We start from the raw sequence: 16,342 nt of genomic DNA, 5'->3' as shown, positions 1-16,342 counted from the left end.
TCACTCCTCCTCCTTGCTCTTCCTCCCCTCACTCCTCCTCCTTGCTCGTCTTCCCCTCACTCCTGCTCCTTGTTGCTCTCCGTCTTTCTCATTGGCCGTGTTTGTGGTTGCTCTTTCTCCCTGTCTCTGCGCTCCATCCCTCTCCTTGTCTCTCTCCCTCCCTTTCTTCTCCCCACCCCTGCATCTCTCTCCCCTCCCCTTCTCACTACCCGTGCACATAACCTAATATAGACACTTATTGGAAAAATTGTTTGTTATAAATGCATATTTCAAACACAGAAAGGAGTTGAGAATGATGTAATAAACATACATGAACCTAACACCAGCTAGATTTAATAAACATTACATCTGCTTTAGATATTTTTGTAAGGATTAAAATGGTTCAGACTCTGTTGAAGGCCCCATTGCAAGCCTCCCCAGACCCATGGGGAAAACTGAAAACGCCCAGATGCGTTTCGGAGCTGCCCTCAGGGGTCAGTACAGCTCCTGGTTGATGGCCCAGCTCTAGGGTCCTCAGCTCCTGGCTGCGTTGTGGGCAAAGACACCCGATACCGATAGCAGCCTGTGTTGATCCTCGGCTTTGTGAGGAAGACAGTCCTTGCCAGAAACTGTCGTGACTTCACAGATCAGGGTATAAAATAGAAGAGAGCTATGATTAAATGAAATTTGTCATTTCTTTATCTTTTGAGGAGGAAATCTAAACATGTAATTGGAGTAATATGGTACAGTTCTTTTAAATTTTGCTTTCTGCATGTTCTTTTTTATGTGAAAAGCCTTGTAAACAGGTACAGTTCTTATTTGGGGATTGATTTCAGATGACCAGAGCAAGGGGTTACTAGTGAGAATTTTTTTGTTCTATTTTTTATTTCTAGCCTGTCTAAGCAGCTGTGTATGCCTAAGATGTTAGTCATCCTATTAATGCACATGCAGAAATATCCATTAATTAAAGGCTTAGGGGCCGGCCCCGTGGCCGAGTGGTTAAGTTCATGTGCTCCGCTTCAGCGGCCCAGGGTTTCACCACTTCGGATCCTGGGCGCGGACATGGCACTGCTCATTAAGCCACGCTGAGGCAGCGTCCCACATGCCACAACTAGGACTCACAACTATAATGCACAACTATGTACTGAGGGATTTGGGGAGAAAACACAGAAAGAAATTTTTTTAATTTAAAAATTTTAAAAAAATGATTAAAGGCTTAAAAGGGGCAAAAGATTTAACTGTTCATCCTCTGGCTTTGCATTTTTATTAGTGCATCTGCTCCTGCCTGCTACAACCTGATCCCCATCTTGACCAGCGGTGAAGTGTTTGGAACACAAACGGAAATTAGCATAGTTCTATTTGACAATAAAGATGCAGAAGAAAAGCTCCACATCCTCGCGTCAGAGACTCACGACCTGGTGTCGCCCTTCCTCCGGAGCATCTCCGTCTGCACCAGAGTGCAGGAGGCCTTCCGCCAGGCCCACGTGGTCATCGTCCTGGACGACAGCACCGACAAGGAGGTGTACACTCTGGAAGAGTGCATCCGGAGCAGGGTCCCGCTCTGTCGGCTCTATGGGTACCTGATCGAGAAGAACGCCCATGACTCTGTCCGAGTTATCGTGGGCGGAAAGACCTTCGTGAATCTTAAAACGGTGTTGCTGATGAGATACGCCCCAAGCATCGCACACAACATTGTCGCCGTGGCGCTGGGGGTGGAGGGCCAGGCCAGAGCTGCGCTGGCCAGGAAGCTGAGGACCACGCCTGCATGTGAGTGAGCCCCGTGTCTGTTTCCGCTTCTCTTTCTCAATAGTGGGATTTCCAAGCAGCGAGGAAGAACGCTGTCCCCTCTAGGATTGTCCCAGAGATGCGGAATAGAAAGTATGAAGCAGGTGCAAGGGACTTCTCGTTGTGATTTGACTGCTCTGCAAACACGTTTTTTTGCTGCTTGCTTTCATGACTATCTGACTTTATCCATCATTATAAAAATGAATAAACAAATATTGAATGGAATAAGGTTTATATTTTTCAAGTAATAATTTGAAACCTAATATTCCCCTTTTTTCATGATACTAGTCAACTAAGGTAATCAGTATCTTTAAAAAGATAATCAGGACTGTGTTAAAGTGGCTCCACCCCATGTCGCAGCTGTGTGACCTCGGGCAGTCACTTACCCTTGCTGTGCCTCAGTTTCCTCCTCTGTAAGATGAGGATGCTAATAGCACCTGCCTCCTAGAACTGTTGTGAGGATTCGTGAGATAATATTTCTAAAGTGCTTAGAAGAGCACCTGGCACGTGTGGACATTCACAAGGATGTTGAGCTTGCACGTGGGCTTATGGTATCAGAGCTGTTTCTGCTCCTGTTGATCTTGGAGCTGGTAGATGTCAGAGTCGCCTGAGGATGAGACTGGATCAGAGAATGGACTGTTGTAGCTAAAAAGGGAGTGTTGTATCTAAAAATATTTCTCACATCTGACAAATTTTAGCTATTTGTGCCCTGGAGGGAGCAGGTGCAGCGTCCACTGAGAATGCGAGGATGTGGATGGCACCACCTCAAGAAGAGTTGAGAGGACAGTGAAGTGTGAGCCTAGGATGCTCTGAATCGGGGCTGTCAAGGACTTCAGTGAGCCCTAACACCATGTAGCAAGAGCTGTCTTATCCATTTCTTCACAGGGAAGCTCTGGAACCAACTTCTGGTGGTCTTGCCTACAGATCTTTAGTGTCTGACCCCAGGGTCAGTCATACCTTAGCCAAATTGATACTAAACTTAGTCGATAGGGAAGGAAAACATCTTCTAACCATTTTATCTCTGTTATCAACCTTATATGTATATGCGTAGACACTGATTTATCACAAAAGATCTAGGATACGCTTACGAAAGTGTCAAGAAGAGGCTGTTACAGAATTTAAAACAAGGTGGGTGTGGGGCTTTCAACCGGACAGCTGCTCTCTTGTGGGTCTCATGGGGCCCTAAATTCTAGGCCCTGCTGGACTCAAAGCCAATAAGCATGAGAAGCAGGAAAAAGAAAAATGCAGAAAAGTCAGGAAAAGGAAAGGGAGACATTGGAGGGACAGTAGTCAAAGTAGAACTGTCGCTGGGGTCCCAGGGAGAAGCTCGGGAACTGCAAAGACAGGGCTGAGAAAACGACGAGAAATGGAACAGCCATCAAGAGAATCGCCGGGGAGAATGCCAGATGCCAGGAGGGTAGCAGGCCTTTTCGGGATATCGCCTGCATTCGGTGCACACATAACCCTCTTTCTCAGAACGTGTGTGTTGGCTTAGCTGGGACTCTCTCTGTTGCGAGTGACAGAAAGTCCACTCAAAGTGATTAAAGTCAGACAGAGCTTTCTGTCACATAACTGGAGAGTGCAGGAGGCAGTCCTTGTCTCAGGCCTAGCTGGGCGCTGGGGCCCAGTGACGTCAGGCCTGGCTGTGCTCTCGGCCTGTCGCTCAGCTCTGCTTTCCTCAACAGTGGTTAGATTATCGGGCAGGCAAGATAGCCACTGGCACCCCCAGACTCCCACGTTTGTGGCTCAGCTACCCCAGTAGAAAGAGGGCTCTCTCTGCATTCTTTGTACAAAAGTGGCAGGATAGTCTCCTCGGCTGGCTTGAACCCGTGATCTCCAAATGAGTCATTGTGGCAGGAATCTGGAATGTGGGTCTCATGCCTATTGATGGACTAGAGGGGTGAGGACAGCCCCCCCAAACCACAGGGACTGAAATTGGGGAACAGTAGTTATTTAAAGAAAAACCAGGATGCTGTTAAAAAAAAAAAATAGGAAGAGGCGCCAGAAGGAAAAGACAGCAGACATCCACCATAATTTTCTCCAGCATAATTTAGGGCATTTAAAGCTGAAAAGAAACATGAGACCCAGTGAGATTAAAACCTTCCTTAGACTTTAGGAAAAAGCCTGCCATATGTTGACTTGGGGACGGAGGAGTATTTTCCCCCTGTGGGATCCTGTGAGCTCCAAACTGGGCCACCGCCTTCCCTTCCCTCCCACAGCGCACAGCCAACAGAGGGCCCGTGTGCACGTCATGGCTCTCCTTCTTCGTGAGTCATTTTATGAGACGGACTCTCAGGAGGGTGGTGGACGCTGGGAGCTGACCACCCAAGACCCGTTTCCCACCACCTTCTTCCCAGCCTGCCTCTCACCAGAGAGCTTCAGAAAGACACTCGTGTTCTCAGCTCCTCTTGCAGCTGGGAGTGGCCCAGTGACATAGGCTTCGTGAAGCAGGTTGGAAAGTTATTCCACTCTCTGAAAAGAGAAAAAGCAAAGGAGGAGGCCTCGGTCCCATTCTTTTCCCTGCTGCCTGCCTTTGAACACAACGGTGAGAGCGTGATACTTGGCACTGTTGCAGCCATTTTAAGACCACGAGGGGAAAGTAAGGAGACTGACAGCTTTGAGCTGCTGAACAAGCACCGGTATCATTGCCCAGCTTGACTCTCTGTTACCCGAGAAGAGTAAACGCCTTCTACCTGAGCCAGGTCAGCAGGATGCTCTGTTACTCGAAGCCAATGGCCATCTTACCTCATACAGGAGAACGGGAAAGAGTTTAACCTTCACAGTAGGAAGTGGTGTGGCCTTATAAGGGAATTAAATTTTTAAGCAAGTAAATAAGTTAATAAATATATCAATGAAATTACTTATTTTCACTTTGGATTTAATATTCCTAGAAAATCCACAATTATAAAATTATTGAGTACCAATCCCTCTTTCTCTCCGTGCCCCCCAGCCCCCCGTTATTTTTCTCTGAGACAAGCATCGCTTGGCACAGTGGTGATTTCCTCCTGCTTTCCCCCATCCCCAGGCTGTCTCGAGGAGAGGATCAGGCTGGTTGTGTCCTCCTGAGCACAGCCCCTGAGGGCGCCCCCGTGCAGAAGCTGATTTGGTAGCTGTTTGTCGAGTAAGGTGTCCCTCAGGTCCTCTTGTTAAGACTCCTCATTCTGCAGGAAACACGGCCGACCCCGGGGAGTTCAGCAATTTGCCCGAATTTCTGTTCCAGTCCAGAATGAAAGACTCCTGGTCAGAATGGGAGCAGATGAAATGCTTTCTCTGGCGGGCAGAGCAGCGGCATTGGGACCAGCACAGCAGGGTCACCGTCACTGTGGCTTCTTTCGGGGGCGTTTCAGCATTCCTCGAATTCTGTCGTGTGCCCATACTCACGGGGCGCCGTCAGGGGCCCACGGACCCTGAGGAGGAGGGAGAGGATCCCATCGTGTGCTGGTTTTTAGGGCATAGACAGGTCTGTTTTGCAGCAGCAGGGCTAGCCCTAAAGCACAGGCAGGAAGCCGGCTGCAGCGGCCTTTCATCTTAGCGTTTCTCATTGTGCTGACGTTCTATTTCTTTTCTTCACAGCCATCAAAGATGTGATCATTTGGGGGAATATCAGTGGAAACAACTACGTTGATCTGAGAAAAGCCAAGGTTTACAGATATGAGAGTGCTATTTGGGGCCCTCCGTACTTCTCACGCCCTGTCTTGAGCTTGATTTTTGATAGGTACTGTATATTTTTAAGTGAAGTATGCTAACAATGTTGAATAGATGTGTAACAGTTGCTATAGTCTTTTAAGGCATCTTAGAAATCTTTGTGCAAAAATACTTGTCAGGGCCGGCCCGGTGGCGCAGTGGTTAAGTTCACGTGCTCCCCTTCAGCAGCCTGGGGTTTGCAGGTTCGGATCCCGGGCGCAGACCTAGCACCGCTCATCAAGCCACGCTGTGGTGGCGTCCCGCATAAAATAGACGAGGATGGCACAGATGTCAGCTCAGCAACTATCTTCTTCACACACACACAAAAAATAACTTGTCGTTGTTGACACTCATCTTTGTCTATGTCTTTATTGAAGAAACAGAAAATTCCATAGAATTTCGGGTAGCCAATCCCCACCCCCAGTTTATTTGATTTTGAAGTTGCGAATCTTTATGTTCAGCTCCTCCTTGAAGTGGCTCCCCTGTTCCGTTAAAGCTATCTCTAACGCAAGCACATGTAGGGTGAATCTTACTGCGAAGACAGAGATGAGTCTCCAAGTTGAAATCAGTGGAAACATCTTTGAAAAGAAGGAGGTGTGATTGTGAGCAGCCCGGCCGTGCCGGGTGTCCTGTCCCAGGAGGGGTAGCAGCAGCCGTGGGGAGCAGTGTCTGGCACCAGCCACCCAGGCCAGAGTTCTCCTGGAGCCACATACTGGCTGTGTGACTGTAGAGAAGTTCCTTAACCTCTCTGTGCCTCAGCTTTTTATCTGAAAAGAGGAGGTGGTAGCAGTGTGGGCCTTACTGGGATGAGTAAATGGATCGTACAGCAAAGGCTCAGCCCCTACCTGACGGGCGGGGAGGAGGAGGGGGCAGCCTTTAAGGCTTCTTTCTGACTCCGCGGCTCTTTCCTGGTTGTAGCATCTTCCCGTGCGCCTTCTTTCCTGCACTTCCTTGGACCTCAGGAGCTTCATCCAGCCTCGATGGTGTGTGTCCCCAACCACCCTCGTGGGGTGCGGCTGTTCTGTGTCCCCACCTGGTGGGGCCGGGTCTCGTGGAGCCACGGCGCTGGCTCAGCAGGGCAGCCATTTAACACTGTTCTCGTCCAGCGGGACCCTGGGGAGTCTGAACTTCTGATGGTTATTTCCCTGGTTCTCAGTGTGAATCACTCAACGTCTTATGAGACTTGTTTTAGATGAAGGATACCCCTGGTTCCAAGACAGCCTCGACGTAAATTCTTCGTAACGACTGTCCTTCTTGCAGCCTTTGACCGCTTTTCTGTGTTCCGTGTCTGTATTGTCGTGTTTTCGATTTGAGACTTTGGGACCCTTTCTGCTGTATTTCGTGACTGTTCACTTGCCTTCTTATGGGATCGAAGACGCTTGTAGAAGGGGCTCAGGGAGTCACGCTTCTGTCTTGGGGCGGTGGTTCTGCGTGCTTAGACCCCTTGGCCCAGGGACCCCCCTTTTTCTTCTCCATTCCTCCCTCCCTTGTAATGTTGTCTCCTTCTCTCTCGTAGTGAGTGGGTGAACGGAGAATTTGTGACAACTCTGAAAAAGCTGACGGCCACGGGACAGCAACTTAGAGGCATGTTAACCGCACACAGCATCGCCACCACGCTGAAGTACTGGTACCACGGCTCCCCGCCGGGCGAGATTGTGTCACTGGGCGTGCTGAGTGAAGGTCAGTCTGGGTTTCTCTTATCTCGTGATACTTAAAAGCCTCCTTGTCTGTCCACCCTGCGCTCCTGCTTCTGTGTCCCCGCCTGCTCCCTCTGAACATGGTGGTGAGTTGTCTTCTGGATTTTCACAGCTCTGTAATCATTCATTCACTCGGGCATTCGCTCAGCCATCGGTTCAGAAAGTCAACAGTATTTGCTTGAATGCACTGGGGTCACACGTAGGGATCAGACAGGCCTCCGCCTTCAAGAAACCTACAGCAGAGTGAAGGAGAGCCGGTCCATAAACAAAAGCGTTCCCGTAAGTTTCCTCACTGGATCCCAGCTGAGGAAGGGAAAGCAAGGTCAGTTTTAGGCAGGCAGCAGGAAGAACCAGGGCAGGCTTCATGGAGGAGGTGGCACTCCAGGAAGCCTTCACGTGTGGGTAGCGTTTACCTGGCAGACGTGTGTGGGAGGAACATCTGGGCACAGGAGCCACAGGCAGAGACACGGGCAGGTCAGGACCTGGATGGCAGGGCACCAGGTGACACCGGGAACATGGCAGCCTGCTCTCCAGGCACGAACACTGCATGGGCCTTCCTGTGTTAATCTGTTAAGAAGTGTTCAGAGGACTGGTGCTGTTTTTGAGAAACAAGGAGAGAGAGGCTGTGGCGGTCTGTGCCCAGTAGGTTCTGTCTAGAGCGCCCCTCGTGCTTTGCCTTCTCCCTGTGCAAGCTCCTTCTCTCCCAGCCTCAGCCTGGGCGTCTGTGCCAGCCCGGGCCTGCGTGCGGAACATCGCCACCCTGATGTCTTGCAGAAGCCGAGCTCGCTGTCTTCCTCCCAGTCAGACCCGCCTCCTGCAATCCTCGTGCCATGGTGGAACCGCTGTCCTCCCACTGTCCCCGTGGCCGGGGGGCAGCTCCAGGACATCTCCCGAGCCCCGGGTCAGCGGTCCTCTGTCCCTCCTGTGTGCTCACCAGCATCTGCTCCTCCCTCAGGGAGCGTGGACGGCTGCCTGGCGGGGGTGCCGTTAGTTGCATTGTCCGCCCATTAGCGTGTGTAGCCCGAGGCCAGGACGTGGCTGGGTCTGCTTGCTGCTCCCTCATGGCCAGACACTCAGTGAGTCTTGTTCAATTGAAGTTAAGGGGCAGGAACATCTCCTTAAGGAATCCAAATCAGTATGTTACCTTTTTAGTTAAATAGGCATTTTAAACCTTATCTTTATTTGTCAAAAGTTCAATTAATCTCTATGGGAATTCATCAATAACCAGTGCAGTCTTGGGGGCGAGAAGCAGGTATCGTGGTGTCCCTGACGCCGTACCAGTACCATGCAGTAGAGCCTCACACGTTGTCCGCCCGCCCCAGGACTGGCTCTTCACAGAGGACACAGAGCACAGAGCAGGCCTGGGGCGCTCTCTGAGGAGAGTGTAGGGATGCTGGCTGCTTGGCTCCCCTCGTTGTTTGCCCTGGGGACGTTTCTGATGACAGAATAGCAACAAGAGTTCTCTTGTTTGATTGAAGCACACGGTGGGGGCGCTTGTACCTGACTGTTGCTCGGCTGGTAAGGAGTCTTGTCAGCCTTCTTGTTTGGAGCACATCCAAAGCGGACCGGGAGCGGAAACTGCCGGCCCTCCTGCCCCCTCCCATCCCGCCAGTCCTTGTCCTCGTCCCTCAGCTCAGTGAGGGCCCCAGGGGAGGCGAGAGAGCAAAGGCCATGCAGGACAACACCTCGGGCTCGTGGGCTCCCTCCAACAAGGAAAAGCCTGGAAAGCAGGCAGGAGGACCGGACAAGGTGGGGGTGGGGGGTGGGGGGGGGCGGGGAGGAGGCAGGGCGGGGGTCTGACGCCAGCAGACCAGAGCATTTCTTTCTTCCTTCTGAGAGAAACACCCGGGGAGAAAGCGCCTAGCCAGTGCCCTGGAGGACATGCTTAACCCCTCAGAGGAACTCCAGAGTCGCCCTCGTCCCTGGAAGCCCGGGGCACACTGTGCCTCAACAGCGCCGCACACGGGAGGTTCGGGAGGTCGGGAGGTCGCCTCTGACGCCTCTGCTCTGCTTCTCTGTGCTCGCTCCCCGCAGGCCAGTTCGGTGTTCCTGAGGGAATCGTCTTCTCCATGCCTGTGAAATTTGAGAATGGAACCTGGAAGGTTCTTACAGATCTCAAGGATGTTGAAATAAGTGAAAAAATAATGACCAGAATGACAAGTGATCTGATCCAGGTAACGTCAGGACAGACACACGGGGACTGACTTTGATGATGACCTTGAACTGATTCCCTAGGTCAAGGTGCGCTGGTTTTCTGTGGGTTCGATGTGTATCTTATTCCTAAAAACAATAAGGAGGCAATAAAAGTTTGACGAAATCAGCAGAAGAACGCTAGTCATTTGGTTATATAGTTTCTGATATGTTACAAATATTTGTTAGTTTCTTAAAAATCAAGAATCAAAGTGCTTTTCTATTAAAAGAATGATTAAGGTGGTAATTGTGGTCATTTAATTCTCTCATTATAACATCTTTCAACAGGAGAAACTTGTTGCACTTGGAGATTTGATAAATTTTCAGCCGTACCAATCAGGTAATCTTTATATGTGATTTTTAGGGGGGGCTGCTATTAAAAAGTATTAACAAATTTGTTAAAGGTGAATCACTGTTTAACATAGATAACTATAATCCTTATTTTCTTACTTTCAAACTAAATTATTGACAAAATAAACTGCCAAGTTTAGTGTGTCCTTTGGGATAAAACATCTCGTAAGACTGCTAAAGAAATCGCATCTTCAAAACACCGTGACCTTGTGCATTTCGTGTGTGTCATGTGCGTTAGTTTCGCAGGGTTGCCATAACAAATTACCACAAACCGGAGGCCTTGAAACAACAGAAATTCATTCTCTCGTGCTCCTGGAAACTAGAAGACCTAAGCCCAGGTGTCGGCAGGGCTGTGCTCCCTCTGAAGGCTCGGGGACGGTTCCTTCCTTGCCGCTTCTGGCAGCAAAGCTTGGCTTTCTGGGCTGGTGGCTGCTTCGCTCCAGTCTCTGCCTCTGTCTTCCCTCTGTGTGTCTCTGTGTTTCCATCTCTCTCTCTCCTTATAAGGACACAAGTCACTGCATTTAGGGTCACCCTTAATCCAGTATGACCCCATCTTCATTTGATTAGATCTGCCAAACCCCTGTGCCAAATAAGGCCGCAGTCACAGGTACCACGGTTTATGACTTCAACATATCTTTTTGGGAACACAGTTCTACTCACAACACTACATTTGCTGTTAGGTAACTTTTTTTTCAGCTATTTTATTGAGGTCATAATGGTTTATAACATTGTGTAATTTCAGCTGTACATTATTATTTATCAGTTTCTGTATAGACTTCATTGTGCTCACCACTAGTAGTCTACTTTTTGTCCGTCACTGTACATATGTGTCCCTTTACCCCTTTCACCCTCACCCCACCTCCTTCCCCTCCAGTAGCCACTAATCTGTTCTCTTTATCCATGTATTGGTTCATCTTCCACGTATGAGTGAAATCATGCAGTATTTGTCTTTCTGTGTCTGGCTTATTGTGCTTAACATCATACCCTCAAGGACCATCTATGTTGCTGCAAATGGGATGATTTTGTCTTTTTTTATGGCCGAGTAGTATTCCATTGTGTATATATATACCACATCTTCTTTATTTATTCTTCTGTTGATGGGCACTTGGGTTGCTTCCATGTCTTTGCTATAGTGAATAATGCTGCAGTGAAAATAGGGGTACATAAGTCTCTTTGTGTTATTGATTACAAGTTGTTTGGATAAATACTCAGTAATGGGATAGCTGGGTCATATGGTATTTCTATTTTTAATTTTTTGAGAAATCTCCATACTGTTTTCCACAGTGGCTGCACCAGTTTGCATTCCCACCAGCAGTGTATGAGTGTTCCCTTCTCTCCACATCCTCTCCAACACTTGTTGTTTTTTGTCTTATTTACTGTTAGATAACTTTTTTAAAAAACAATAAATTTCAATAAGCTTATTTTTCTCATTGGAATTTTCTCTAAATCATAAACTCACGGGAAGTGCTATCATGTTTTTTGCTTTCTTTTGTGTTACATTTGGAAATAGAAACATAGAAATAAATTCATTGATGCAAAGAGCTTTAATCAAGTGCCTTTTGAGACCCCCAACATTCCTCCTTCCACTAATATCCGAGGGGTACTAACTCTAAGCCAGTGCTGGGAGCTAGAAATACGGGGTGAATAGGAGAGACCTGTCCTGCCCCTTTGGAACCTGTGGTCCATCAGGGATCATAAACTAGACAAATGTCCACATGTGTGGGGCGTCTTAGGGGTGAGAGTACAGGGTGCTGTGCCGTGGGAGCTCGTGCTCAAGCACGTAAAGGACCTGAGCCAGAAGGGCATAGAGAAGCTTGTTTGAAAACCTGCCAAAAAGCTTGTGTGGCCGAAGCCTAAAGAGATGAAGCTGAGAGACCCATATCTACCCATGAGTAGATACAAGAGCTTCCCAAGGCTTCCTTCCAGGTGGAGAGGGACCTGATCAGGTTTGTGACTAGTGTGGAAAGCAGATTGGAACAAGGCTAGGCTGTCTGCAGAAAGACTGATTGGAGGGCAGTGCGGTACCCCAAGGAAGAGACAGTCACAGCCAAGGTGGAGCTGGTGGAATTGTGAGATATTTAGGAGATAGGATAATCAAGACTCGATGATAGATCAATGCTGAGGAGTCCCAGAGGACTCAGGCTTCTTCTGGTTGAGCAATGGGGTGGATTTATTGACAGGGGAAAAATGGTAAAAGAACATTATTTGAGAAAGAGAGAGAGAGTGTGTGTGTGTGTTGGGTGGGAGAGGGAGGAAGGGCTTCGTGCCAGAGTAGAGGAAGGATGAGTTTAGTTTCCTTCATTGGATTCTGAAATACCTATGGGATATCTACAGTGGAAATATTGGACAGAGAACTGCATGCTCTCTGGAGCTCAGAAAGTTCTGCACTGCAGTCATCGAATTGGGAATTGTTGCCTCATAAACGTAAATGAACCATGAGCGTGGTGGAGAGTATCTAGAGAGAGTGAGAGGAGAAGGCCTGGAGGAGCTCAGCCTTTGATGGTTACGGAGAGCAGGAACAGCCGACAGAGGACTGGGAGAAAGGGGTGTCAGAGAGCCAGGACCAGCCCCTGACACTTGATGTCATGGAAGACCTAGAGGCAGAAAGCGTTTGGGAACAAGGGCTAGTCTACACTCTCAGATGCTGCCAGGGATCAAATAAAATGGGGCCTGAAAAGTATCCAAAGGATGTATGACCGTCACGACTTTGATGAGGGTAATTTCGTGGAACCGGGAGGGCAGGAATGAGACCAGAGTGGGAGGGGAGACCCCGGCCTCGGGTGCCACAGTTTCGCTGTAGAGCCGGGGTGCTCAGTGCTGTGGGCCAGCGGAATGTGCTGGCTGCCACGGGAGCAATGGCAAGGGCTACATCAGGATTGCTACATGATGGAAGGGCTCTCTGCGGGAGGCAACATCTAAACTGAGTCATGAGAGCAAAGAAGGTGAAGGTGGGGATAATTCCAAGGGAGCAACATATACAAAGGGAAAGAAGGAAGAAGGAACTTTCTGAGAACTGCCGATTCATTTTATCTGGAAGGTAAAGTTCAAGGGTGAAGTGTCAGAGGGCAGAGGTTCTTGCATTGTTGGAACCAGTGAAGGGTGTTACGCAGGGGAGGGGTAGGAGCAGATTCCAGTTGTAGAATGCTCAGTCTCTTCTAATGGGAAGGATGGACTGGAGAGAGAGGCCAGAAACAGTAAGACCAGTTCTCTTGCAGGTGGAGAAGTGGTGAGGGCCTTGTCTTAACCAAGAAGTGGCCGTGAGGATGCCAAGAAGGGGTTAGATGTAAAAGACATAAAATTGACAGAACTTGACCAATCCGCAGTAGAGGATGAGGGAGAGCTCAAGGGAGTAAGAATGCCGGAAGTTCTGTCATCTGGACGTAGGGCGGTGTCCGTCCCTAAGACAGAACTTCCCAACACTCAGCCATAGATGGGTTGGGTGTGTGGAGCAATTGATCTCCTTGGCCCAGGAACTGAGTCTGGGGCAGCTGGAGTTCCCAGGCTGGTTGCCTCTATTGTCCTTGTCATTTTCTGGATATGCTAAATCATGAATTTGAGAAGCTGTGGTTAAGGTAAGGAATGCAGGAGAAGGAGCAGATTTTCAAGAGGCATCAAAGGGAAAATGTCTGGTGGGCGATGGACACATGTCTCTGGAGGCCAGGAGAGAGATCTGGCTGGACACGAGGGTATGGAGTCATCAGCAACGGGTCGTTATTAGAAGAAGCTGATGCCCACGGTGACCCTCAGGGAAGGACCTGAGTGGCTGGAGAAGGAAGACTTCTTCACTGCATAGTCTCTCATGCCCTTTGATTTTGTTCCATGTGCATGTTTCCCACATCCAAAAATACAAATAGGTGGACAGATAGAAATCTGGATGGATGGATGGATGGATGGATGGATGGATGTTAACATTTAACTACATTGGAGAGCGAGCGGGTGAAGATGGCAAGGAGTGTGGAGAAAGATCCTCAAGACAGCGCAGAATACAAGCCCCAGAGCACAGGATCAGCCTCAGACAGGAAGCGTCTGTGCTGCTGAGGCCCCAGAGAAGGGAGGAGGTGGGGGCGGGAAGTGTGCACGATGCGGGTGCAGAACAAAATAAGCAGCAGAGCAGGTCCCGAGCGTCAAAGCCTGGGGGGAAGGTGGGGTGATAGGAAAAAGGGGAAGGTTTGAAATACCATTAAGATGAAAGGAAAGAAGGAAAGGGAAAAGCACAGAATGTTTTTCCAGGGCTGAGGGCTCAGTGGAAGTTAGAGACCATGAGTTTGTAGGGACCCCGGTGTGCGGTTCTGTGATTCCCTGCACAGGTGCTTGTGCCTGGACGCAGCAGTGGACGCCTGCATGCGTGATTTGTAGGAAGCCCTGAAATATTAGTGTCCCGCCACCCCTGCAACTAGAGTAAGAATAACAGCATGCTGTATCCGGCAGAACTCTGGGTATCTCCACGATGACTTTATTTGGAATATCAAATTATTTCCCAAAAGTTTTATTTTTCTCATATTTTTTGTGTCCTTGTTTTACTGGCACCTTAAATGGGTGCTAAGTGATTTAGTCATTGGCATTGAATTCGGAAATGGAAAATGAGTACAGTTTTATTATTTTATATAGCATTTGGGGAGGAAGAGGTGTGAGACAAAGAAGTTGAGGATAATTGCAAGAAAGTCAGTGAAGTGAGGGACTCCAGGGGTCTGGACTGGATAAAGAAGGAAAGTAATAAGTAAACATAAAACAAAAAGCTCCAAGCAGGGCTGGTACTGAAATATCTAACAACCAGTGTGGTGCAGATTCCACCAATTAAAACAGCTGCTGCCTCTCAGAATGGAGTAACTGGTGAAAAGAACCTGGCGGGGGACAGAGGACTGCCCGTGGTCCAGACCAGAGAGGGTGTCTTGAGGTCAAGGTGCCAGCAGTGGGAGGAAGGGCAGAGAGACCGCCAAGGAGGCTGTGGGCAGAGGATGGGATGGGGAATTCAGCCCCAGTTCTGGCTGGTGGTCAAGTCATCAGGAGTGGGCTGAACAAGTAAAGCCCAGAGGCAGCCGGAGGCAGAGGGTGTGGGCGCGGGAGCCCAGTGAGCAGTTGGTTTTAACTTGAGCTCTTTTTTATCCATTGAGAATTTAGAGGCCCTCTGTGTGGCTTCCAGCATTTGGCAGACTAGAGCTGCAAATTCCTCTCAAGATAATGGGCTATAAAGCAGTCATTCTAAATTTGGCTCCACTGACTGGTAGTTAGTCCTACATTTCCCCTAACACTTGCATTATAGAAGGCTCTGTGAAAGAAAACGACCCGATTTTATGCTGTGCATGTGTTAACAAAGGTCAAGGCATATATATGCTTGATTGATCTTGACTCTGTCACCATTGGACCTTGCCCAAAACACTGTCCCAGAGATTCCAAGATCAGAGCATTGGAAATAATCAGAACTTTACAGAGTTTGAAGATCTCCGCTTATTAACATATAACTGAGGTCATTCATGCATGACATTTGTTTAATCTTCTCAATTAATTTAATACTTAATTTCCTGACTTTTAGAAGCTGACGTAGCATTAAAAAATCAAAAGACCGCCTTACCCACCACAGATGACAACCAGGAAAATCAAAGAACTTCAGATGGTAGGTATATCAATTGAAAAAAATGCCCTTTTTATCCAAGGCTTAACACTAAATTTCAAAGAAAGGAATCTGATCCCCTGTTAGCATAAAATGGGAGTTAAGTCTTTCATCACCCTCATCCTAGACTCAAAAATAAGATTATATTGAAAAATCCACTGAAATCTTTGGAGGAAATCACCAGATTTTCCTTCCACTTGCTGGTCACTGTGAGAGATGCTGGGCCACACACACGTGTAAGGGGAGGGACGTGAGGACATGCAGGTAAATAAATGCCAAGACACACGATGAACCCAAAAGCCCTGTGAAACAGGGCAAGACAGGAAAGAAGGAAGGAAAGCAATAACTCGCAAGAAAAGGAAAGATCTTGGTAAGGGATGATGGAGAAAATTTAATACAATCTTGAAAACTAGTTGGGACTGAAGATGGCAGAAGATAACCAAATGGGCATTTGTTCATTCCGAAACTCAGCCAGTTCAGTCACGCGAGAGGAGAGATTCTCGAGAGCTGCTGCATAACGAGGTGCATAGAGTTCACAATACTGTGCTGTGCACTGGAGCATTTGTTAAGAAGGCAGAGTTCATGCTGTAGGTTTTTACCACAATAAGAAAAAGGAGCTGTGCTAGGTGCCGGGGATGGAAACAAATCGAACATTGTTCTTGCACTCAAAGTGCTTACCGTCGGGTGTGGAAAATAGCAGAGCAAGTTGAAACTACCCTGTTGAGAGGGAAAGGTCATGCCACAGAGACTGAGGGCATCCTGGGACCAGTATGGGTCTCCTGACGAGACGGGAAGTGTGTCAGGAAGAGATGAGAGGGAGCTGAGTCTAGAAGGATGAGAAGGAATCACTGCTGCAGTTAGGACAAAAGGAGGTGCGCGCATGCAGGGGCGGGCAGGAAAGAGACAGGGAAGGGGTTCCCGCCAGACGGAAAGGAGGCCTATCAGCTGTGAGGGCGTGAGCAGGTGTATGAACCTGAGGCAGCATGGCGAGGGCGTGAGCAGACGTGTGAACCTGAGGCAGCATGGCGAGGGCGTGAGCAGACATGTG

General features: G+C 48.7%; 1 protein-coding gene across 6 annotated transcripts in view; it reads left to right on the top strand.

Moving 5' to 3' along the window:
• The window catches only part of MDH1B (malate dehydrogenase 1B), a 30,016-nt gene that overhangs the window by 8,726 nt on the left and 4,948 nt on the right, over window positions 1-16,342 (top strand). For 4 of the 6 annotated variants that reach the window (XM_046658842.1, XM_046658841.1, XM_046658844.1 and 1 more), the window contains exons 5-10: window positions 1,250-1,746; window positions 5,338-5,479; window positions 6,965-7,128; window positions 9,180-9,319; window positions 9,624-9,675; window positions 15,217-15,297. In XM_046658842.1, the coding sequence (XP_046514798.1) occupies window positions 1,250-1,746; window positions 5,338-5,479; window positions 6,965-7,128; window positions 9,180-9,319; window positions 9,624-9,675; window positions 15,217-15,297 (1,076 nt within the window). Of the gene's footprint in view, window positions 1-1,249; window positions 1,747-5,337; window positions 5,480-6,964; window positions 7,129-7,919; window positions 8,222-9,179; window positions 9,320-9,623; window positions 9,676-15,216; window positions 15,298-16,342 lie in introns of those variants that run through there. The other 2 variants (XR_006888252.1, XM_046658843.1) reach the window with 2 other exon arrangements.

This window comes from Equus quagga, chromosome 4 (genome assembly GCF_021613505.1).
Source record: "Equus quagga isolate Etosha38 chromosome 4, UCLA_HA_Equagga_1.0, whole genome shotgun sequence".
Lineage (NCBI taxonomy): Eukaryota > Metazoa > Chordata > Mammalia > Perissodactyla > Equidae > Equus > Equus quagga.
Note: the sequence above shows the minus strand (reverse complement) of the source record. Positions and strands in the feature narration are given on the sequence as shown.